This window comes from Podarcis liolepis, assembly GCF_965112155.1.
Source record: "Podarcis liolepis genome assembly, chromosome: 8".
Lineage (NCBI taxonomy): Eukaryota > Metazoa > Chordata > Lepidosauria > Squamata > Lacertidae > Podarcis > Podarcis liolepis.
The window spans coordinates 28813650-28839252 of record NC_139560.1 but is presented as its reverse complement, the minus strand read 5'-3'; the positions used below and the strand labels follow the sequence as shown (position 1 = coordinate 28839252).

General features: G+C 43.2%; 1 protein-coding gene across 1 annotated transcript; it reads left to right on the top strand.

Annotated features, from left to right (window-relative positions):
• Positions 1-6334: 6334 nt before the first annotated feature.
• On the top strand, positions 6335-25377 carry LOC310713371 (carbonic anhydrase 3-like). The gene is made up of 7 exons (XM_083517426.1): positions 6335-6488; positions 10212-10409; positions 17302-17420; positions 19198-19290; positions 20889-20954; positions 22197-22352; positions 23714-25377. The coding sequence occupies exons 1-7, from the start codon at positions 6452-6454 to the stop codon at positions 23831-23833; spliced, it is 789 nt and encodes a 262-aa protein (XP_083373552.1). The 5' UTR covers positions 6335-6451; the 3' UTR covers positions 23834-25377.
• Positions 25378-25603: the final 226 nt, after the last annotated feature.

The window sequence follows — 25603 nt, the reverse complement described above, 5'->3', positions numbered from 1 at the left end:
TCGGATGACTGGTGGTGCCATGTTTCACGCTACCTCCACATTGTCTGCCTCCATCTGTCTCTTGCAACCACAAGACAAATGGAAACGACAGCTGTCGTCAAGTGTGGGACAATACCAGGAGCGGCACCCTTCTTTATGAGAGAGACAAGAGAAGTTGTTAACAAGCAGCTGCTACTTTGCGGGAAGTGGAGGAGTCAGGAGAGGGCAGAGGGCGGGATGTGTCAGTGCCTCTTCATGTGATATATTGATGATCGCCCACGTCACTTTGCAGCCTGATCAAAGGACACTCGCCACTTTGCAGCTACGGCATCAGATGTCGCTGAGGGAATGGCACTGCTAATACAGACGCCACTGCTTTGATTCGAGGGTGGATACGATCGGGTCATCCTCTGAAACTCCAATTAAAAAAAAAAAGCTTTCATTTAAAAAAAGACTTGCATATCACTTGCCTATTAAATGCCTCTGCTTTTTAAAAATTCAGGAATTCCGAGAAGGGTGTTTTCCCCACCCTGGATGAATTTCTTAACCATGTACGGTCAAGAAAGTGGGCAGCCAATCGTGCCCCCCACCCACAAATCACTACAAGTCCCAAGTTTAGTTCTGCCTGACACAGTTTTACACGTTCTAGCCAACCAGCTAGAAAGTCATATTTTCCAAACCGATCTGCACACAACAAGAGGACTAGAAAGCTTCTCTCAATCTAAATATTCTGCCTCAGGTGTTTTGTAGGTACAAACAGACCATGATCTGGATTTTTTTTTTAAAGGAAGCTCACTTGCTTACATACAATATTTACAGGTTACCCTACAGCAAAGTTGAATTTTAAATGATTTTATTTCTTGTGACTCACAAGAATCAAGTAATTTAAAATTCAACTTAGTTGATTATGCCCTGTTGTTGTTGTTTTTTTAATTCTAACTGTTATGCTTGGCAGACTCACTGTACAATGGTATCTTGGGTTACAGACTATTCAGGTTACGCGATTTCGGGTTGTGCACTGGGCAGGAGTGCCAAATCATGATCAGTGTGTGTGCAGACGCGGCGCTTTGGGTTGCAAACACTGCAGGTTGCGAACGTGCCTCCCGTATAGATCACGTTCGCAACCCAAGGTTCCACTGTAATTAAGTATTGTAGTTAACGTAGGTCTATTCATTTCAGTGGGTGTTTTCTGAGTTAGTTGACTACAGTGGTACCTAGGGTTACATACGCTTCAGGTTACATACGCTTCAGGTTACAGACTCCGCTAACCCAGAAATAGTGCTTCAGGTTAAGAACTTTGCTTCAGGATGAGAACAGAAATCGTGCTCCGGCTACGTGGTGGCAACAGAAGGCCCCATTAGCTAAAGTGGTGCTTCAGGTTAAGAACAGTTTCAGGTTAAGAACGGACCTCCGGAATGAATTAAGTACTTAACCCGAGGTACCACTGTACAACCCAATGGCAGAAGTATAATGTAGCATGAAAACAGGCAAAAAGGCATGGGAAAATTAAAAGCTCTTTGCCTGGTGCTGAAATACCAATATAGGTGGGAAGCAAGTCTCTCTGGAAAGAGCATTCTAGTCAGGATGCCACAACTGAAAAGGCCCTCTCTCCCATAGTTGGCCACAGCCTCAAAAGAGCCCAATGTCACTAGTGCAAAATTGCTATATGGTTAATTAATGCTATGTAAATAACAGGCCTATCGGCTGTTTGAACTATTTTCAATTTGACAAATTATTCAATCAAATCAAGCACTCAAATCAAAATATATTTTCATATTACCAAATTCTTGATATAATTTTCAAGATATAAACGGAAGCGTAAGCTGAACAAACATTTACAGTAGTCCTAAACACATTTCCTTGGAACTAAGACAACTGGATTTCAATGGGACTTGATCAAATGTGTGTTTAGGATTATGACTAAAAGCTACACCTCTCAATTTATTATCCCAATTTCCTTTTGACTCACACTGGAACTAAAATAATAATTTACGACATGAAAACTGGCCCCAACTCAAAGGTACACTGATAATAATAAAATGTCTACCCAGGTGAAAATTGTACTTCACCTGTTAAAGAAAGGTTGAGATGTTTTATTCTTCAGTAAGACAATTAATGCTTGCCGGCATAAAAGGCCCACAAATGGTCATTTTATGGGATCTCACGACCAATTGCTTGATTTATAGTGTGTGAACACAACCCTTTGCACACCAAAAAATATACAGCACTGAATATGATGAGACTTAGGTAAAGGTAAAGGTAAAGGGACCCCTGACCATTAGGTCCAGTCGTGGATGACTCTGGGGTTGCGGCGCTCATCTCGCTTTATTGGCCGAGGGAGCCAGCGTACAGCTTCCAGGTCATGTGGCCAGCATGACTAAGCTGCTTCTGGCGAACCAGAGCAGTGGACGGAAACGCCATTTACCTTCCCGCCAGAGCGGTACCTATTTATCTACTTGCACTTCGTGCTTTTGAACTGCTAGGTTGGCAGGACCAGGGACCGAGCAATGGGAGCTCACCCCGTCACGGGGATTCGAACCGCCGACCTTCTGATCGGCAAGCCCTAGGCTCTGTGATTTAACCCACGGCACCACCCACATCCCATATGATGAGACTTACTTCTGAGTAAACCTGCATAGGCTTCAGCTATAAGTTTGTTTTGTCTGGAGTTACAGGTATGGCAGCATCTGCAGATATATTGCAAAGAACACAATGAGCACAGAAGTTTATTCTGAGTAACCGCAGAACTTCAGTGGAGACAGACAGTGTGGTGTCAAGTGACTACTATGTCGAGTTTAGCTGTGGGAATCCCAGGTTAAAAGCTCTGCTCAACTTTGGTGGCCTTGGGCAAATCACTATGGGCACAGTCCAGCCAAAGTTAATAACATTTAAGGCTATAATCCTAAGAAGGCTTTACTAGTACTTGGGACTAAATCCTGCTGAACTCAGTAGGGCCGACTTCTGAGTAAACATATTTAGAATGGCACTGCCTATTGCACTGATCCTAATGAGAGAAAATGAAGTGCGATCTTATATATGCTTACTCAGAAATTAAGTCTCGTTGGGTTCAGTAGGCTTGCCCTTTAGGGTGCTCAGGGGGGTGGGGATTCGCTTTCGTGTTCACCTCACCTAAGTACATTCTAGTGCTGCCTTTCTGTTCTTTAGGAAGTTCTTTTGTGCACAAGACCATTTCTTGACTTCTTTCCTTCAAGGAAATACAGTGGTACCTCGGGTTAAGAACTTAATTTGTTCTGGAGGTCCGTTCTTAACCTGAAACTGTTCTTAACCTGAAGCACCACTTTAGCTAATGGGGCCTCCTGCTGCCACCGCGCTGCAGGAGCACAATTTCTGTTCTCATCCTGAAGCAAAGTTCTTAACCTGAAGCACTATTTCTGGGTTAGTGAAGTCTGTAACCTGAAGCGTCTGTAACCTGAAGCGTATGTAACCTGAGGTACCACTGTACTCTCCAAAGAAATCAGGCTCCTGACCAATGGTATCAAATCGTATGGGAAACAGCCTTGTCAGAAAACAAACCAATAAACTGAAACGGATAAGGGAAGAAATAGAAGAAGACTCCTTCACCCCAGTATGGTTCCCCTTTTTCACATACACAGCCCAACAAGACAAGAATCTGCCAACAGTATACGAATCAATATGGCTATCCTGATCCAAAAACACACCCACCACACAAAAACAAATCTCACTACAGCCAACCAAAGACAACCAACCACACCCTAGGCCACCCCAACCTCTCTCACCACCAGGAAAACACAACAAGAGAACCCACAAAAGTGAGGCTGACACAAAACCCCACACATACACTAAGTAGAAGAACAGAAGCATTGCCGCCCAACCCCATCCCACTCACCATTTCATAGAATCATAGAATCATAGAGTTGGAAGAGACCACAAGGGCCATCGAGTCCAACCCCCTGCCAAGCAGGAAACACCATCAGAGCACTCCTGACATATGGTTGTCAAGCCTCTGCTTAAAGACCTCCAAGGAAGGAGACTCCACCACACTCCTTGGCAGCAAATTCCACTGTCGAACAGCTCTTACTGTCAGGAAGTTCTTCCTAATGTTTAGGTGGAATCTTCTTTCTTGTAGTTTGGATCCCTTGCTCTGTGTCCGCTTCTCCCCCTCTTTTCTTCCCACCCTAACACTGCATGCAACACTAATGTCTCACAACAAATGAAACTCGTCTGTAGAAAACACAACTTGAAAAAAAGAGACAATGCACTATTTTTGTAAACTAAGAAATCTTTAATAAAAGATATATTTTTAAAAAAGAAAGAAATCAGGTTCCTCTTTTCACATCTACAGTTTTGCTGGGTGCTCTGAACCCTGAGTCCCAACAAGCAGTGAAGACAATCCTCTATAGACCAGCTCAGGCATTTCTCTGGATACAAATGACTGAAGGCAGGTGCACTCCCCTCCATTGCCTTGCTCTCCCCCTGCCTCTGTCAACCCTCCTGACTCTACATGGTGACAGTGGCTCCTCCTCCTCAGCCAACTTTTTGTTGTTGTTAGATGATTCCAGACTGCTGCTATTTTCCAGGTGGGATTAACTCACATACCAGCAAATTCAAGCTGTGCAGTTAAAGCTGATTTGGAGCTCTCATACAACAAACCTGTCTCCCCAAGATAGCAGAGGAAGAGGAGGTGGGTGGATTGGGGGGGGGAGGTGGATGGGGGAGAGAAGGTAGCAGGGCCAGCCAGGCAGTGGGGCTGATGGTCCTTGGTTAATTTCCTTTAACTTGCTGAGTTAATGCATTATGTCAGTTTGCTTCATAGTGATCTCTGCAATAGTGACAGTTGATGTAATACAATGTACCATTAAACTAGTGCACCTGTAGCAGCAAAACCGGATGCCTTCATCTGCCCCAGTTGCAACAAAACATGTCTCTCCTGTATCAGTCTCCACAGCCACAGCAGGCACTGTAACTCTCCAATGGGTTCACTTTACCTCTGAAGGCACACACTTCCATTGTCTCCTGAGACGGATGGATGCTAACATTGCAATATTTGTTGTGTTCACATTTTATAGGTCAGTGGGAATCTACAGAGTAAATACTTGCTGTGGCTACTTTCATATTGGGGGCCCAATTCAAAGTATTATTTCATTGCAAGAGTACCCTGCAACATGTTCTTGACACATTGATAGTACAGCTAGCAGTGAATTTACTTTGCTTTATTAGTTGCTCTGCAATGCTTCCACAATGCTGTCTGGAGGGGCTACAGTGCAACTAAAGTGTGGGGTGTGTGTGTGTGTGCAAATAAAATTCAGAGGATTTGTAGTATGAAACATTAGGAGATTTCAGCTAGAGGTTACAGGAGGTGCACTGACTGGAAATGAAGCAGTAGAACTTTTGCAGACACAGACAAGTATGGACAGCACCAGCTCAAATGTGCAATAAAAATGATGTCCTGAGGCCCTTAATGTGGAAAACTGTGGGTAACATGCAGGGCCAGATTTAGGTTTGACGAGGCCCTAAGCTACTGAAGGTAATGGGACCCTTTATATGTCCAGCTGTCCTTTGTCAACAACAAATTGTCGCTGTTTTTTGTGCTGAATATTTTAGGGAGCAGGCTAGCAGGTGGGGCCCATTACTTACATCATAGGAGCCTATACAACACAAAACACTGTTGCTGTATGTAGGTTTTATTTTATTTGTTTTTTATCTTATATTTTGGAAATGTACATCCAGATTTTTTTTCTTTTAAATTTTTTTTGGGGCCCCAAGAGAGTGGGGCCCTAAGCTATAGCTTGTTTAACTTATACATAAATCCCGCACTGGTCACATGAGGGATGATGGGGGTGGGGAATACCTGCTGAAATGTTAAAGTTATGTAGCTAGGGTGAACCATGAGTACACAGTGCTGCTAAAAACTCTCAGCGTGGAAATAACTTCACATAATAAGTTTTGGGCAAAACAGGGAAACTGCCCAGTTCAAATTACAGCATAAACGTCAAATGGCAGTATAAGCGTCAGCTCTCAATTTTCCTATCTTCACCTGACGTCTCCCATTTATAAAAGCTCCTTTGAATCGAAAGGATGCTTCCCGCCTTATATCCAATAAAAGGGAGGAATGTCTAGAAGATTAAAAGGCACTACAATGCCTCGCTTGAGAAATAATTTGAATTTAGCGACAGCCATTCAATCCCCTTCCAATGTCCAAGACCCCACAACTATTTCTGAATAGAGGCGAATAAAGAGGGGGGGAAGAGAGAGAAGATCCCTGTCGCTTGGACTGCACTGCCGGCCTCGCCCTGTCCCGTTTCCCCGCACCCTCGAGGGCTCCCGCCCGCCGGGGGCTCCTCCTCCCTCTCCGCCCACAGCCCCCGGCGAGCATCGCCCCTCTGCTGTCTAAGGGCTGGACTCGGCCGAGCCCTATAAATGGCCCTGGCAGGGGACGGTCGCGGCCACCGCAGCCGGAGGAGCCGCAGCGCGAACCGTCCCGTCGGAGATCATGAGCTTGCAGCCGTGGGGCTATTTAAAGGACAATGGTGAGTGGGGCGCGGGTCTCTCGTGGGGAGCCGGAGTTTGCGGCTTCCCACGGCGGCGCCCTCCTCCCCGCGTAAGAGGGGAGCGGGTAGGAGATGCAGCGCAGTTACGCTAACGGGAACGAGCATCTCTCACCGGCTGCAGAAGCTGCTCCTTGCCCACCGGTGCCCGGTATTTATTTTCGATGGAGCTCCCCATGAATAGTATCTCTTTCTATATTGGATTCCCAGGGCTTTGGGGTCAGTCTTGGTATGTTCTGTTGATGGCCTTTCCCCCGCTGGTTAGCACAATTGGGCACCAGCTTTTCGGGCAGCTATTGAGGTCTTTCAGCTGGCACAGATGTCCTTGCCGCCTGAAAGTAGGAATGGGGACGTGGCTTTCCTGCAGATCACAGAATTGTAGAGTTGGATGGAACCACAAAGATCACCTAGTCCAAATGCAGGAATCTTTTTGCCCAATGTGGGACTCGAACCCACAACCTTGAGATTAAGCGACTCCTGTTCTACTAACGGAGCTATCCCAGACTGCATGCAGCTTCCATCACCCCTGACCATGTTGGCTGGGGCTGGTGGGATTTAGAGACCAAAGACATCTGGAGGGCCAACAGGTCCCCATGTTTCTCCCTCAAAGAAGATGGAGGTAGCTTCTATTCATCCTGATTTGCAAGCACAAAGTTTGCAGGGAGGTTGTATGTTGCATGAAGCAATTGTTTGCATGCTTTCTGGTGCATTTTACCCGCACTACTCACCACTAAAAGACCATTAAAAAACCAACACCGAATTCACTTTCATTCTGCTACGCAGAACTGGCTGGTACCCAGTTCAACGCAACCAACAAATAAGCAAAATTCGGGGACTGATCTGACATATTTTTACACGTATGCAGGAAGCTGACTTATGATGGGTCGGAATATTTGTCCCTCTATTATTGTCTGCCCTGACTGGCAGTGTTTCTCCAGGGTTCCCATCATCTGCTTCCCGAGTCTAACTTTTAACCGGAGGCTGAAGCTTCGAAGGATTGAAGCTGGGATATCCTGTATACAAGAATGCACTCTGTAACAAAGCAACGTGGCACTTATCAAAGCTAGCCTTTCCGTGCTTTCATTTATGCTTTCAGGCTAAATTTTGTAGAAATAGCTAAGTAAAATTCTCTCTCTCATCCCATATATTTAATTTTACACCCCACCTTTCTTCTACAGTACTCAAGCAGCGTTCAAAACTCCCATTGTTCTAGGCGCGTTTTGCGACAGGAAATTTCATAAACTTGAGCAGTTTCTGAGCTCTGGGCGTAGTACTGCGCCTAAGATTTCAGATTAAAATTGCCACTGTTACCCAAAAGTAAATTCCAACCAAGTTCAACAGGGCTTCCTCCCAAGCAAATCGTGTATGGATTGGGGACCTGAGAACTTTCTTTCCTTTCCTTTTGAAACCCAACATGTTTTGTTTAGGTTTTAGTTGCCTTGTTTAATGTACTTTTAATGTAAGATGTGCTTTTAATTTGAAATATACTACCCAGTTAGTTATGATGGTTTAAGTAGTGCGTGTTAAAGTGTTACCTACCTCAGACTCTCAGAGTGATGCTTAAAATCAAAACGAATTTTGGAGTGGGGTCATTGGAGGACCCTTAAGTCTAGGTTTGTGAAGTGGGTGTCATCAGTTGTACAGGCCTTTACGTGTTAATTGTGGTGCCAAAAAGATATATTTATATGAAGGAAAGGGGGTGTAGGGAGAATTCAGGGCTTGTCTGCAGAGTGGAAGGAAAGGAGGACCTTTTTCTGCCTCCCCACTTCCAGTTACTCTCTGAAGACTGGAGAAGGGACCCTCTTAAGAATATTCAAGGGGCCAGCAGGGGAAGCATGGCTTTGTTTTTTTGAAGTCTTCAGGTGATAACCAGACCATGTGAAAAATGAACATAAGATTTTAGCTGCAGTTCATTCATTTTCAGCTTTGTATTCCTGTTATAAAAAGTGTGTCTAGACATCCTGTTATTGCACCCATAACTTAGGTTTAAGGTGCCATTTAGCTCCTAGCTTTCATATTTCAGTTTCTAACACTGTACTCAAGGTGTTGTACATAGAGCAGGAATAGCTAGGCTACAGACTGTTTGTTGTTGTTACTGGAAACCCAGGGTTTTGAGTACCAGAACCGAATGGGAGCTCACAGTCTTTCCACACAGAAATTCATTCCCGGTTACTCCAAGCTTTCTTCACTTCCACAGCCTGCTTTAGAAGAGGAGTCATTTAGAAGAGGAGTCATTTTGTTCTTGCTCTTTGCAGCCTAACTTAAATTGCGGGGAAGTTGTGAGGATAACTTAGAAAACTTTGGAAGTTGCAGTTCAGTGGTTCTGCTCCTGCCTGCAGGGCTGTTTCCAGAAAGCAATTATGTGGGGCAATCATTCAGTGACATGGGAGTTGCCCTGTGCCATCCTGCAGGCTTCTGTCTTGTCCCTCAAGCTTTTTAACATCTATCTGAACCACTGGGATCTGTCTTCAGGAGACTCCTAGTGAGGTGCTGCTAATTTGCAAATGATACCCAACTCTTGCTCTCTGTTCTATCTGAATCAGGAGAGGCAGCAGAAGTGCTAGATGGGTGCTTGGAGAAAGTTAAGAGCTGGAGGTTGGCAAATAAACTGAAGCTGAATCCTGAAAAGGCAAAAGTGTTACATGTTCTGAGTTCTCTAATCTGGGAGGCAGGAGGCTGCCTGTTCTGGATGGGGTTATAGTCCCCTGGAAGAAGCAGGTTCATAGCTTAGAGGTACTCCTGGATCCAACTTTGTCACTTGGGACTCAGATGTCTTTGGTGACCAGGAGTGCCTCTTTCTAGCTACGTCTGGTTGGCCATCTATGGTGTCTTTTGCACAAAGAAGACTTGGTCACTGCACTCCATGTGCTGGTAACGTCTAGACTGGATGAGTGGAATGCATTCCATATGGGGCACTCCTTGGAAACTTCAACTGGTCCAAGATGCAGCAGTCAGATTGAAGCCCCAGCCAGTATTTAGAACTCCTATAACTCCTGTTTTAAAACAGCTGCACTGGATGCCAGTTTGTTTCTGGGTCCAGTTCAAACTACTCACATTAGTGTTTGAAGCCCTAAACAACTTACACCCTAAATATCTGAAAGACAACCTCCTTCCCTACAGATCCTCCCAGTCTAACCTAACTCACAAGGTTGTTGTGGGGATTAATCTATGGATTAAAAAGGTGAGATATCAATGCAATGCAATAAAATAATAAATAACTCTCTATCCTAGCGTCTGACACCTGAGGTATATGCACTAGAACCCACCCTATTCTCTTGATTGTAGTATGTTTTAACTATTTTAACTACTGTATTTTTAATGCGTGGTAAACTGCCCTGGGATCTTGTCGTGAAGGATGGATAAGAAATCTTACCATCATAATCATCATCAAAATCCATGATGGCAAGGGGGAGGGGGAGGGGAATGTGCTGTGTTTCTTCCAGCACAGTTCTGCACATATACTCAAAAGTAAGTGCCACTAAGTTCACCAGCTAAGGGTATATATGACTGCAGCTGTCAATCTTTAAATTTAAGTTAATCGGCCCATTCTTTCTTACTAATTTACCATGGTCCTGTATAGCTGAGCAAGATACTAAAGTTTGTGCCAAACGCTAAGCAAATATGAAAGTGGGTACCACGCAGTGTTTGCAGGACTTATAGCTTATATTCAGAACATGACGCTCTCTTATTGTCTTTCCCCCTTAGGGCCAGATCGCTGGCATGAAACATACCCAATGGCTAAAGGGAATAATCAGTCACCTGTTGCAATCCTGACCAAGGATGTCTACAAAGACCCTGCTCTATTGCCTTGGTTTACTGGCTACGATCCAGGTGCAGCTAAGACCATAATGAACACTGGGAAAACTTGCCGTGTTACATTTGATGACACTTTCGATCGCTCAGGTAACTTTGAGTTTTATCTCTTACAAATACTTTTAGTTAACCAGTATGCACCCCTGCAAAATGAAGTCAGGAAGGGATCATTCAACTTACTAATATCTTTCTGGGGGGAGGTGGCAGAGACCCTCTGCTACTTCATACTTTTTTGCATGCAGGGGTCTTAAGCAATGTATATATTTATTTGATTTATTGATTTACAGTGGCAGGGCAGCTTTATAAAAACAGCCTGAAGTTAAGATAGATTAGAAGCACAGAACAATGAAGAAGTCTTTGCTAGGCATGAAAATGACATCAAGATAGGTGCTAGGGGAAGTTCTGTGAGGAGGACACTCCACAGTTGTGGTGCCACCATGGAAAAGTCCCTCTCCCCCACCACAGCACACTCTGGGTGGGTGGCAATCAGAGAAAGGACTCCAAAGAGTAACTCGAAAGTCTGGTGAGTTCAAGGGTAGCCAACATGGTGTGTGCTGGATGTTTTTGAACTCCGGTTCCCATCAGGCCCAGCCAGAAGAGTCAATAGGCAGGGGGAGGGAAATGACGTCCCACTCTGCTCTGCCTCCGCTGGCACTGCCTCTGTGATGCCCGCCTCCACTGGTGGCAGCAGAAAAGTGGTGCTGGAATCGGCAGCTATTTATGGCAAAATCTCGCTGAAATTTTGTGAGCTCTCTTGTGCTCCATGAGATTTTGGTGAGATCTTGCTGGAAATCGACACTCCTGCTGGTACCACTTCTTCACCAGTGGTGGAGGCAGTGGCACGAATGGGGTGCCAGCAGAGGCTTCTGCCACCTAAAGCAGCTGCATCACCCCAATTCATGGGTGAGTCAGCCCTGGAGGGCACCATAAGACTACCCTTGGCTAAGTTCAGGTGGGGAGAGGCCATTTTTTCAGTACCCTGGTTGCACGTTATAAAGAGCCTTAACACTCAAAACCAACACCTTGAATTGGACCTAGAAATAGATTACAAGCCAGGGAAGATGGTGAAATGCTTTTGTGATACGCTTGTGTGATAGCTCTTCCGCCTTCTGATGGTCCAGTTAGGAAATTTTAGACTCTGGACCTGAAGGGTTTTTAAATATTTAGATGGCAATGTGTATTACTTAATTACTTAAATGAATGCCCCCCCCCCCTCCGCCCTATGCATTATGCACAAAATATGAGTGACCTGCATTAAAATGCAGAGAACAAGCAGTAGCCTTTGGCCTGGACAATAATATCACAGGGACACAGATATTTGCTGTGGACATATTTGCTGTGGGAATTTGGTTTTACCAAGCTTAAACCTACTTCTGAAGGCCAGTTTGAATATTCAGAAGAGGTTGAGACTTTTGTACATGTATCATCCGTGCGTCTAATTCCCTGTCTCTAAAATAGTGGTGTAAGAGCTCATTGGTCTCATCAGATGTACTCCACAGTTCAGACTGAGAACATAGTACAAACCATAGAATAGATAGTCCACGATGTCCTGTTCCAAATATGATAATAGCAGTAGGGTTGTAGATTCAGCACCATTCATTCACTGTATTGTGATGGAGGCTATGCATTGCTCATCATCATGCTTTCAGCTGTATGTCTGCCATTCACAAACCACTTCAGGTGGTGACCCTCCCTTAGTCATTGCCAGCAATGGCTCACTTACGGCCCTCAAAATGTTGCTGGACCACAATTCTCTTCATCACTGGCCATTGGTAATGCCAGCTGGGACTGGTGGGAGTTGTTCAGCAAAATCTGGAGGGCTTCCTCAGTACATCACTGGAGGGGTGAAGTCAAATGAAACCATGAAAGTTTCCTTTACTCCTGATGAAAGCTCTGAGTCCATTCAACTTAAAAAATGTCGGAAGACTGACACCTGTCTGGCTTTGGTTTGTAGAGCCATAACTTACTCTAGGCTAAGTAATTTTTTATGTTTGTTTGTTTTAATTGTACTGTTAAGCTGTAATCCTCAAGGGATGCTTTGGATAATTGCTCTCCAAGGGACTTGATGAAACTGCTTTGGATATTTAAGAATTAGGACCTTAAGGATGCTGATCCTAAACATTGGTGACATTATATCTGCTTGCAGTGGTTTTTTCCCCCTGATGTTACTGCCGCACTGATGTAATGTTCATCTTTTGTGATGTTGTCCTACTTATAGTAGTTGTGAAACCCTAACTTTGGCGTGTGTACCAGAGCATCGAGTTCCAGGTCCTGGCTTTGGGGACACCACAATCACCCTAGTGGGAATTTCGCTATCAATTTCAGTGTCTGAGTGTCCTCATTTGTCATGAAGCCATGACAGCCAGGCCACCCGCACTTTATATGGGCCTTTGAGATCTTTACATAACTGCTTTTTGTTGCTGGTGATTTATTTCTGTGTGGGTACGTCTGGATACAAGTCAGAATGAGAAGAATTGACACAGCTGAGGCGCGGGGGTGCTGCTTTGTGCAGGCATCCCCATACCAACTAAAGAAAGAAAAGTCAACGTTAAGCCTTTTGCCCTGTGCTTAACACAGCCTTTATCCCTGGGTATTCCAGCACATAGGATATCAATCACTGACATGAGACCAGCAGTGCTCCAGCACAAAAGGATTTAAGATCTGTGTTAGCATTAACTTTGAAATTCCATGCTATTGCTGGAGGTCAAAGAACTTGAACGTTGTTCAAACAAAGGCCTTCTGGGATTGCTACAGTACATTGGGTTATCAGCTTTCTGGCTCTGGAAACTTGGGTTCCTTTCCCTTTTTAGGTTGCAAATAAAGACAAGTTTAGTATCTCAGGGGACCCAGGGTTACAACAGTGGGACAGGGGCATTGCAGGTCAGGAAGGAGGTTCTCTTGCAGAACACCCTGTTTTCCAAAAGTTCCACACTCTTTGTAGACACTGTGAGGTCTCCCTTCCAAACTTTCATAGAATAAAAGCCTCATTGCTATTGACAGTTGTTTTGCTTTAGGTGAAAAATTCCCTTCTTGGAAATGCAAGCCATATAATTGCACATTGTCAAACACACATAGCTGACTTTATTAACAATAATGACAAAGAATATGCCAAAACAGTCTGCCGACCAAATGTTTATTTATTTATGGACCTGTTGATGCATCATTACTGACATAGCCAACTGTGCTCTACTGTCACTTTGTTTTTATCCTAAAACAGCATGGCAAAGCCATCATTTTGTATCTTGGGGAAAACTTGGCCTCATTGTTTTCACTTGTGGATTATCACCTGTCACTATAAATCTGGCAACAGGTGAGGCTTTGCGTCAATAAGACCTGCTCTCCCCCATAACTATATATAAACAGGGCTAACATTCCTTGCCTGATAGATTTTGTTTTTACCTGGCTCCCAGTGGCATCTGCCTTGTGAAAAAAAAGGAATCTAGCAACCTACTGGGTAGAATAGACATTTTCTTCCATTGTTTTTACAGTAGAGATTATAAACTGCCAGCTCCAGGTTTTTTTTTGTTTTTTGCTGATGTGACTATGCCGTCACACACTTGCATTCACACCACAAGGGTATAATCAACAGATCCATGCACAAAAATCTGTTTTGTAGGGTGAAAACAAAAACCCATAATGGAGAAAGATTGCTTATTACCAGAAGAAGAATCTTGCTGCATCTCACCAGATGTCTATCTTGTCCAACATTCTGCCCCAACAGCAGACTACCTATTGGGGGCTCACAACTAGGACACATGCCCCACAGCAGCTGGTTTTCAGAGTCATCATGGATCATAGTCCTTGAATTTGTCCTATCTCATTTTTAAGCTGACCAAGTTAGTGGTTATTCCTAAATCTTGTGGTCGTGAAATATAGGTGGTTCTTCTTCAGTGAAACAATGCCATAAGGAATAACTAAGAAAAACGTATATGAATTTCCCACTGTAGAATAGTTGGCAGATGGGCATTTGACGTTTTCGTAGTAGGAAACCTGTTCTGTTGCAACTCCTTTATTCTTAAGCAAAAGCAGGATGGTCAGAGTTGGAGATGGGGTTTCATACTGGGTGGAATGTAACTAGAAACAGGTGATAACTTCTTCAGAGAGCTGGTGGAGGTATGATAGAGGCATTGTTGCTCATGCTAGTTACTCTGGTTTAGCTATGATCTCTGGTCAAAGAGCTTTGCAAGTTGCTATGGTGCTTTAAGAGCCAGCAGTCCCACTTTTGAGCAAAGGCAGAGGCTGTACACACTATACATTCAAAGCACATATGAAGCGCCTTCTTTCTCTTAAATAATTCTAGGCACAGTAATTTAGCCCTCACAGAATTACAATTTCTGGCATCCCTTAGCAAACTACTTAGAATTCTTTGGGGGGGGGGGAAGTGTTCCAAATGTGCTTTCAAAATATTGTGTGCACAGAGCTAAAAGCGACATAGAAGACTTCGCATGTATCCACACTATGAGTGATGGCCTTCTAGGGAGGTTCAGACAACCCATGCACTGAGAGGATTTATGAGGAAGACCACAACACTTATGTAAGCTAGCCCCACTCGTGCCATGGGCAGCAGCACACAGCTAGTATGCAAGGGATACTGTGAACGGGAGTTCCTTCACATGCCAACCCAATGCACAAAAGGTGTGGGCACAGTTGCTGGGATGACATTGGGTCTGTGGCACTGTGGAGTCAATAAGATTGTAGCCAGGCTGACAACACAGTTGCAAAAACAAAACAAAACAAACAAAACCTTGTGGGGAAATGAAATAAGCTGTGTTGCTGTCATTGCTAATGGTAAGCTCCCTGAAAAAGTCTTGGCAAATTCTCCTCCCACTGGAGAAACTAGGCACCTCCCACCATTTCTGCACCAATAAAAACAGGGGGGTGAATTTTCAGGTGCCATTTCAGAACAGCTCTAATTTCGACCTCTCCTTTTTCAGGTTGACTGTAGTTGTTTGAACTACACAGGGCACCCCTCACACAAGCATCTTCTCTTATGGTATGAAGCATACAGTCAGCACTTGGGAGCTCAAGATACTTCACAGCAGTTTGGGGTTGATTGGCATGTTTGGAAGGAAACAGACACTTGCCGCCCCCCATTTTTTTTGTTTTTGTTTATTTTAAGGGGGGAGCACCGCAATATTAAATTACACACTTGTGTGTGATAAGAGAAAGGAATTTTAGTCAATAACTACATTGGTTATTTGAAGGAACTTTAGAAGTATTTCCTGTGATGTGAAATGTACCTTCCTTGCCATTATAACTGGTTCTTCATTGAGATAGAAGTCAGGGCCTATTTATAGATGGGTGAGGGGTGTGAATTTTGGGCAAAGGCTCAGCTTCACTTGATGCCCACAGAGTGACATGTAATTAACTCATAAGTGACAAGTGTGAGCTATTATTGTTCTCAACCAAGAATTCCTGTTCTTAATTGCCACCAGCAGTGCTACTGGTAAACCTCATGCTTCACGATGACACTGTGTTTGTGGAATTCCCTCCTCAAGGAAATATGTACAGCAGTGCTCTATCATGACTGACACTGAAGAGAACTCTTTAGACTTTTTAATTTTGACCCACTTTAATTAACTGCTGTGTTTTTATTGTTTCTGCTTTGTAGTTCACTATGTATTCTTTCATAAATCATGTGCACAGTGTGTCCTGCAAGGCAGCTTAAAAACCCACAAATAAATAATCACTAGGTGCACACTTGAGTTCTTACAATTGGCAAAATATCATGACCAAGAGGTTTTTTAAAAATCAAATCCGAAGACCACTAAACAAACAGACATGTGTCCTCTTGGGACTGTACCACTTTAGAATGCATATGGAGATCAAATTATTGTCCTTCAACAGCAAACTGTAGAGTTAGGATGCCTGGGAGAAGGGTGCCAGTTTAATCTGGCAATCTTCCTGACATGGCAGCTTTTCATTTGTAGGGATTTTAAAACAGCAGCAGGGAGAGCCATTCCTGACTCATTTTAAAGTGATATAATCCTAGAAAGTTATACCACTCCCCAGCTCTAAACCTTTAGATTGGCTTTGAACTCAAGGAAAGGGGAATAAATGTGTGTCCCTTTGCATGTATAACCTTCCAGTCTTCCCTGAGGCTTTATGGAGTTTTGCTATTGGTAGCTCCTGTTCACATGTTTGATGTCTTGGGGCTGCTTTGAAGATTTATATTAGTGTATGGGAAAGAAACCCACCAAAGAAGGTTGCTATGAATGTATAGGGAAGTTTTTAATGCTTTATGTTTATTGTGTTTTTAATATTTTGTTGGGGGCTACCCAGAGTGACTGGGCCAACCCAGTCAGATGGGCGGCATATAAACAACAACAACAACAATATGATGATGATAAATCTGAACCTTGTTTATGTGTAATTTTGGACAACTCCCAAGCTATGAGAAGGCCAACCATCATTATTAATTGTTTTTATTAAAAGATTTTCCTGGGCAACAAAAGTACATACAGCCTCTCTGTAAGGTCAACCATTTATTCAAGTAACATTAATTTCTACGAACACTATAGTGATGGCAGAGTAGTAATAACAATGCGGTAGGCACCAGGTATGGCTCCAGGTCTGAGGGGACCACTTGACCATCAGTGGATCTTGTTGGGCTTAATTGGCAAATGCAACAGCAGTGCTCCAGGAAGCTGGGTTTAGCTGCCATTTTATTTTGTCACCATGCCCACAATGTGGCATTGCTTCAGGGCTTTGCAGGAAATTTAAATGGTGGCTAGCCGCTGGTCGATCCCCTGTCATCCAGTGCTGATTGAAGTGTCAGCAATAGGCCGTGGCAGTGTGGCTGGGGCCGTGGCAGCTGCCCCAGGGTGTCAGGTGATAGAAGATGAGATGACCTCTCTGACTTCAGCCATATTTGCAAGAGGTGCTCATCAACCTTAAAAGAAAAGGCCCATGCAGTTCATGGTTGTCCATTTTTGTTTCAGCCCAGAAAAGCCTTCTTTTAATCGAGACCTATTTGTTGCAGTGCTCAGGGGAGGGCCACTTCAGGGTACTTACCGGCTGCGTCAGCTTCTCATCCACTGGGGTTCTACAGATGACAAAGGCTCGGAGCATGTGATTGATGCAACAAGGCATGCAGGAGAGGTGAGTCTTAGTGTGCTAGAGAATGCATCATGGAGGATAAAGTTACCAATGGCTGCTAACCATACTCTGCCTTCCATGGTTGGAGACCTTCTGCTTCTGAATGCCAGTTTCTGGAAACCTCAGATGGGGAGAGGGCTCTTGTGATCAGATCCTGCTCATGGGTCTTTCACAGCCACCTGGTCCCCCCCCCATGAGAACAGGATGCTGTGAAAATGGGGTGTGCAAAAAAGGAAGAGAATAGGAGGCACGCTTATGGGGTTGAGAAGATAAAAAGGAGGGGTGTGAAAGTATCTGAAGAATAGGAGGAGATAGCGACTTCATAGCTGGGAAGAAGGTGAAAAGGGTGCTTAGGAGTTGCAATGTGTGGTAGCAGGAAGATGCAGGAACTTACAATTGGGGTGTTCTGTGTGCAATGGGGCGGCTGCACCCCCATCATTCAGCCCAGACACTGAGGTCCAGCTCCAAGGGCCTTGTGGCGATTTTCTCACTGCGTGAAGTGAAGTTACAGGGAAGCAGGCAGAGGGCCTTCTTGGTAGTGGTACCCGCCCTGTAGAACACCCTCCCATAAGCAACTATCTCAATTTTAGGGACATCTGAGGGTTACTCAGATGTCCCCAGTTCCCAGGGACAGTCCCTGGATTTGCAAATCTGTCCCCGGGAAATGTGGCAGCGGCAGCCTCAGCAGCCCAGAGGCAACCTGGTAGCGCAGTTGGCTCTGGCTGGCATCAGGAGCTGCTTGCTTCCCACTGCCATGGTGCCCGTCATTTTTCCTTGCTGGAAGTCCCCATATGATGTGCGCATATGACTGCTGCTGCCGACACCACTGCCAAAGGGAAACTGGGGGTGTCCGGCGGTACAGATCTCCTGCCCCCTTCCCCCTTTGTTTTGACTGCTTGGGGGAGGCTCGGGAGTTGCGGGTGGGCGGCCATTGCCCAGTTTTTAAAAAACTTTGTGCATTTATATTTCACAGGGTGCAAAAGAAGGGCTTTGCACCTTTATACAATGTGCATGTGTGCTTGGGCCCAGGGTCTCTTGCCTCACCATCCCCACTGCTGACTCCCTGTAGCTACTCAGCTTCAAAAAAATAAAAATAAAAGTGTCCCTGGATTCATTGAAAAAAATATCTGGTAATCATATTTTAGAAGACATCTGAAAGCAACCCTGTATCAGGAAATGTCTAATGTTTTACAATATTTTTATGTGCTGTAAGATACCCAGAGTGGCTGGGGAAACTCAGCCAGATGGGTGAGGTATAAATAATAAAATTATTATTATTATTATTATTATTATTATTCCAAAGATGGAGGGTGAAAGTTCAGCCAGGTTCAGTGCAGGACTGCAGAATAGAAGAGAGAAGTGGCTTCAGGATGACTCACACCACACCCCTGTCATCACCTCTTTAATCTTCTACTCTTGGGCAGGAGATATAGAAGTATAATCAGCCGTACCAACAGGCTAAAAAATAGCTTCTATCCGTGGGCTGTTAGGCTGTTGAACGGAAAATAACATAGTGAAATTGACTTGCGAGGAGGTGTGTTGTTTGATAATAGATTGAGTGTTTGGGTGGGTGGGGGAAGGGAGGCTCGTTAATTTCATTGTACACAGGTTGTACAATGACAATAAAGGTATTATTATTTTTATTATTCAGTAATGGGGTTTGGAAGGTGAAAGTTTAGTAGTTTCATGGGGGTGGGAATGGGAGGCTCTAGGGGGTTAATGTGGGGGGTGAGCAAGCATGGGCAGAGTCCCTAGTATAATAGATTTTCCTTGTTTCCAGATTCATTTGGTGCACTGGTATCCTAAGTATAGCAATTATGCAGATTCTCTGAGAAAAACTGATGGTGTGGCTATCTTGGCTATTCTTCTGAAAGTAAGCTCTATCTTTTCTTACACATATTATACCTGGCAATCTTGCTGTCTAGGTAGCTCAGTCGGTAGAGCGTGAGACTCTTAATTTCAGGGTCATGGGTTTGAGTGCCACACTGAGCAAAAGATTCCTGCGTTGCAGGGGGTTGGACTAGGTGGTCCTTGTGGTCCCTTCCAACTCTACCATTCTATGTCTATCTGAAACAATGTCCTTTTATATCACTCACACTACCTCAGTATTGCATGAATGTGCAAGTGTGATTCTGCTATGTCTGGACTGCCTTGTTACCAGTGGGGTCTCAGCAAAGAAGTACAAGAGTTCATCATGACAGCACCCCCAGCCACACCCTTAAGGAGAGTCCAAAAATTCAGACAGCTAAACTGATCCTTTGTGTGTGTGTTTGCACAAGGGAACAGCAGTCCATAGCATAATTAGAATCTTATGTACAATTTCCCGGCAGTATAGGTTCTGCTTGTAATACACATTGAGCTTCAGCCAGTTGAAATGCAAAGATTTTGCAAATAACTTGTTGCCGTTGAAACTGTCTGCTCCATAACAGAGAAGAGAAGAAAATTATTTTTCTCATTCTCTGACTGCCACCATGTGACTCAGTCACAAATATACTTGAAAGCCCCATTATCACTACATTTGTTTGCCTGAGAATCTGTTTAATTACCCTGGCACTGTGGCAGATGACACTGACGATCCTGCTCTGAAAAAAAGTGCTGGAGCTGTCTTCGCCTGAGCACTTCTTCCACCACACCACAGTTTATTATACCAACAGAACACAATTAACACACATATCAGACGGACAATCTGTCAAGCAGTTCATTTAAATCATCCCCACTGTGCTTCTTATCACATAAGAATTAGAAACCCACAGCTTTTTTCTGTTATGAAGTAACCTCTGTGCATGCTTACTTGGAAGTAAATTCACCTAAATTCAACAAGACCTTTTAGGAAATGAGTTTAGGGTTGCAGTCCTAGATGATTAATTGAGTTGATCAACTGATGAAAACTCTTTTGAAGGACTAGAAGTGCTCTAAATAACCAGGGTACATATTTTCGAAACAAACAAAAACCCAACAGCGACCCCAAACGGATTATTTTCAATGCAGGAACCATGAGTGGCAGGTGCCATTTTAGTATTCTTACTAGAGACGAGCCTACTATTTTTGCATTTTGATATCACTTTGTACAGCAAGAAACAAGAGTGGAAATAGTTATGTTAATAACAGCTGATTTATAAGTGGCTTAACAACAGAAAGGGTACTATACCCTTCCTTCGAATTCCCAAAGAAAATCTGTACAGATAATCCTTGACTTGCCTCAGAGGGTAGAAAGTTGGATGAGCGAGAGATTGCTGCATTCATGTTACCATAATTCAGTGACAACAAACCAAGTAAAATGAACAGTCAAGCAAACACATTGTTCCAAATGTTGTTCTCTGTTGTTTTTAAACCCAACAGGCATGGTTTTTGCTGTTTTTCTGTGCAAGATGTTCTCAGAATTAAACAGACAGATGGGGTGGTTAAAGATCAATTCTGCATTTGTGATTTATAAGCTTCCATGCTATTCATCTTGTACTTTCTCTGTCACAGGTAGGGAAAGATCCTAAACCAGAGATGAAGAGAATTCTTGAAGAAATGGAAGCCATTAAGACCAAGGTAACTTGAGGGTACAACTGAATCACACTTGCAAAACAGCAACCATCTATAATCTGCCAAGGAAACAAGGAGGGGGCCTGTCAAACCAGTCACAGGGACCACACACAGGAGAGGCAGGTGGAAGTTAAAATAGAAATAAGAGAAGGGTTTACTGAAGAAGTGGATGTGTAGAAGGGGCATAAGGGAAGCAAGATAAATCTTTTGGCTCTTGAAGATTAGAAGCAGGGTGGCTTTTCCAAGAACTGGGTTCAGCCACTATCAGATGAGTGTACACACAGTTAAAGGAATGGGTGCATTCCTCCTACATTTAGAAACTGGAGTGGAGTATCCTTTTTATCTTTCCCACCCCATTTTGTGTGTGGGGGGGGGGAGAGAAATGGTCACAAAAAGCATGTGTGTTAGTTGTTGTTTTTAAATAATTTTTATTGGTTTTACAAAACAAATTTCACATTTACCACATTTAAATTTCAAAATCAATCTTCCAAATCTTAGGACTTTTTGACCCCCTTTGTGGGTTCTTTATATATATAAAAATCAACTGCATATTATAATTCTTCCACATCATGGTCCTCCAAAATATCCAAAATCTTTGCTTGCCAAAGAACTGAAATGATTACAGTGTTCTTTTAAATACATCTACATTTGTCCCATTCCCTACTGAAGCTTTGTTCCTCCTGATTTCTGATTTTCCCTGTCAGTCTTGCCATTTCTGCACACTCTAATAATTTTGTCTGCCAGTCCACTTTTGTCGGCATTTTCTCCTCTTTCCACTGCTGGGCAAGCAGCAGTCTAGTCTTCTCAAATCTTTCGGTATATCTGCACCTATAATTCCTAGGACAAAGGCTTCTGCTCTTTTAAACAAATGTTATTTTAAACATTTTTTAAAGTTCATTACATATCATTTCCCAGAATTCCTTTATCTTTTTACATTTCCACCACATATGATAAAAGGTGCCCTTTTTTCCCTTACTTTTCCAACGTACATTTGAGTTAATCCTATACATTTTTGCTAACTTACTGGGTGTTAAGTACCAACGGTACATCATCTTCATATAATTTTCCTTCAGCGTATAACATGCTGTAAATTTTAAGTTATCTTTCCATAATTTCCCCCATGCTGCCAACTGTATATTATATCCAAAATCTCTTGCCCTTGTGTGTGTGTTAGTTATGCTTATCCCTGACCTCAACTAGATCTTCAACTGGATTTAATAATATTGCTTCTCTTTTTATTTATTTAAGGGGAAAGAGGTTCCTTTTCAAAACTTTGATCCGTCCATCCTTTTCCCTCAAAATCGGAGCTACTTCACCTACCAAGGCTCCTTCACTACACCTCCTTGCGATGAGTGTGTTACGTGGATTATTCTCAAAGAGCCAATCACCGTCAGTGTGGACCAGGTAAGCTTTTCTTATGCAAGTATTTCATGTCAACTACATCCACATACAGTTTGCTGAAAGCCTTGCTCTGTTAATCAGAAATAACATGCCCGAATTCAGTGCTGACAACAGCCATGAGAAAATGCTGGGACATTTCTAAAGCTGAGGTATCAGAACTATGAGTAAAGGCTAAAAATCATCTTGGGTTTCAGTTCAGTTTTTGCATTTGTTCACCCAACCACATAATCAAACAAGCCAATATTCTTTATACAGTGGTGCCCTGCAAGACGAATGCCTCGCAAGATGGAAAACCCGCTAGACAAAAGGGTTGGAGGTGCTTCACAAAACGAATTTCCTATGGGCTTGCTTCGCAAGACGACAATGTCTTGCGAGTTCCTGCTGGGTTTTTCCCCTCCCCCCCTTTTTCTAAGCCTCTAAGCCGCTTATCAGCTGATCCGATCAGCTGATAAGCCGCTAAAAGCCGCTAATAGCGCTAATAGCGCTAATCCGCTAATCCGTCAATGGGCTTGCTTCGCAAGACGAAAAAACCGCTAGACGAAGAGAATCACAGAATGGATTCTTTTCGTCTTGCGAGGCACCACTGTAATGCACCTCAGAAAACTTCTGACAATGTAACAAGGGGATTAACCCCAAACTAAGACCTGGTTTACACAACACAGTAAGCCAAACTATAGCTTACTGGGACATTGTGAATGTGCTGACTCCTAAAGAGGTGCTTGCAACCATTTTGGTCCTCTCCAGTCCTTTATATTCCTGTACCATGCAGAGCTAAGCCAAGGTTTGGCTTGTGGTTAGGCTCTCTTCTCACTATCTGCTGTAGCCATGAACAAACCTGTGTATCTCAATTTTGTTGACAAAAGAAAACATTCAGGGAGGGAAGAGACTCACCAAAGAGCATCTGATTCATATTTCCATCCCCATTTTTCCTGGCTTCTTCTCAGCAGCATCCCACACAGGGCTCCAAGCCAAGAGGGCACAAAATCAAGAAGATCCATAATTGAGAAGACCCATTTGGGTGTGCCAAATTTTGGGCTCACTCAGGGCGCCATATTGCCAAAGATTACCAAAATCCACCCCTGCTCTCGGTTAAATATTGCGTTGGTGCACAAAACGCAAATGAACTTTGGCGGGTTTGCTGGGTTTGACAACGTAAATCATACTCGAAGCCCCTCCCTCAGCCTTAATTATGTCATTTACATGGAAGCAGGTTCTGCTGGCTTTATCCTTTCATGTTTGGTTGCAAGTACATCCCAAACGGTCTCTGGTAGTTTTCTGAAGAAATTGTGTCTGCTCAGTGCTTAACACATCTCATTTTTAGCCAGGCTCCAGGTTGGTCCTCACATCTCTTTACTTCTCTGTAGATGGAAAAGCTTCGTAGCCTATCTAGCAACGCTGCAGGTGACCCCTATTGTGCTTTGGTGGACAACTGGCGGCCTCTTCAGCCTCTGAATAACAGGATGGTAAGATCTCCATGCCAATAGAATCTTTGCTGAAGCCCATGATCTTCGGTTGTGAAGACCCAGGATTCCACACTCACGTTGTGTTCGACCTGCTGTTCTCCCTCAAGATCTGTACTGTTGAGCTAGAAATTCTGAGCGATGAAACAGGACAATTTAGATAAAGTTAATCAACATTCTAGAGGGGGGAAATCACTGGGAAAATATTAACTATATTAGAATGGGGAATCTCTCTCGATAATCTTTGTGAACACTACCATTTTTATGGAAAATTATCTGGGTGGGTGGGAAGGTCTTCAAGGATTTCTTTCTTTCTTTCTTTCTTTCTTTCTTTCTTTCTTTCTTTCTTTCTTTCTTTCTTCTCTCTCTCTCTCTCTCTCTCTCTCTCTCTCTCTCTCTCTCTCTCTCACACACACACACACACACACCTGTAAATGAAGAATGCTAGAGGAGCACAGCAGGAGTTGAATGCATTTCTGTATCATATCTATGTATAAAGTGTCATTAAAAATCCAAATTGTGAAGAAAATCAGCCTGGAAGTCTAACCCTGCATCCTTCTCATTGTCGACGGTGAAATTAAAGACATTCATTCAAACAGGATACAGTATGGGATGAAGCGTTCTTATTTAATTGCACAACTTCATTTCCTGTCGATTTGTTTGAAATAATAATCTTTTGAACAGCCAGGATTTTGTTTAATATGTAGGTAATCTTGGTGACTCTAAAATAGGGTGGGGTTTTTTTTTGGGGGGGGGGGGGTTCCAGAAAACATTATGAGCTATTTAATTTTTAGGGTTTCTTGTATCATTTCTTTGATGTGTCAAAAAGGTCACTTTCTGAACTTCTGATTTTATTATTTTGCAGTTAATTTTTATGCCATTGAAGTTAGCGTAATGAAATATTGGTCGAAAACCCATTTCACTTGTTAAATGCTCAGATGACTTTTGCAATGGGAAATATCTCAAAGTTTCAAACTACTAAAGAAATTTGTATGTCCTGTTTCAATACGTTGCAGTCAGTAGTTTACAGATGTCAGAATACCAACTTTGAATCTGACCTACTGAAATAAATGGACTTATTTGTCATTAACTTGCATACATTGATTCCAGTGGAAATAATCTGTGTATGACTAGTCGGCTCCTATCCTGTTAAGGAAAGGGCTGCTTTTTTCTCCTCAAATCTCCAAAACAATAAAAATATAAGAACTTGAATATATTTAGTGTTTAAGTTGTAACACTTAAGTTTGTAAACATAGGGGGGGTACCTAGCTAAATCATTCGCAGAGCAGACCATTGAAATCAACAGAGAATGATTCATTTGGGTGCCACCCATAATTTATTGCTTCAAATCTGAAAAACATTTTCAAGAAAAAGAATGAAAATAACAGCCAGGGTGGTGTTGTTTTTTAACCTCTTCAAGTTGTTAAGAAGGTATTTTCTGGAGGGTTGTTTTTCTTCTTGCTTTGAGCTGGTGCTTTCTAGAAAAAGCAATTCAGATAGTATTGCATGATGGCAACATAGGTGCTTTTGTATATAAAACAACAACAATAAATCTGTTTGTCTCAGAAGCAAAGTTTTCAGAACTTCTTAGGTGATTGTAATATGATCCCATGAGAGGGCTTTGTGCACTTGAATCATTTTGATAGGGATTGTTGTTGTTTTTTAATTCCTGAGGGATATTCATGTTACTCAACTGTATAAGAAGCCAAAACTGGCAGAGCGGTCTTAACCCAACCTGAGGGATATTGGAGGGCTGGAGCCAACATCACATCAGGAGCTCTGACAGCTGATGCT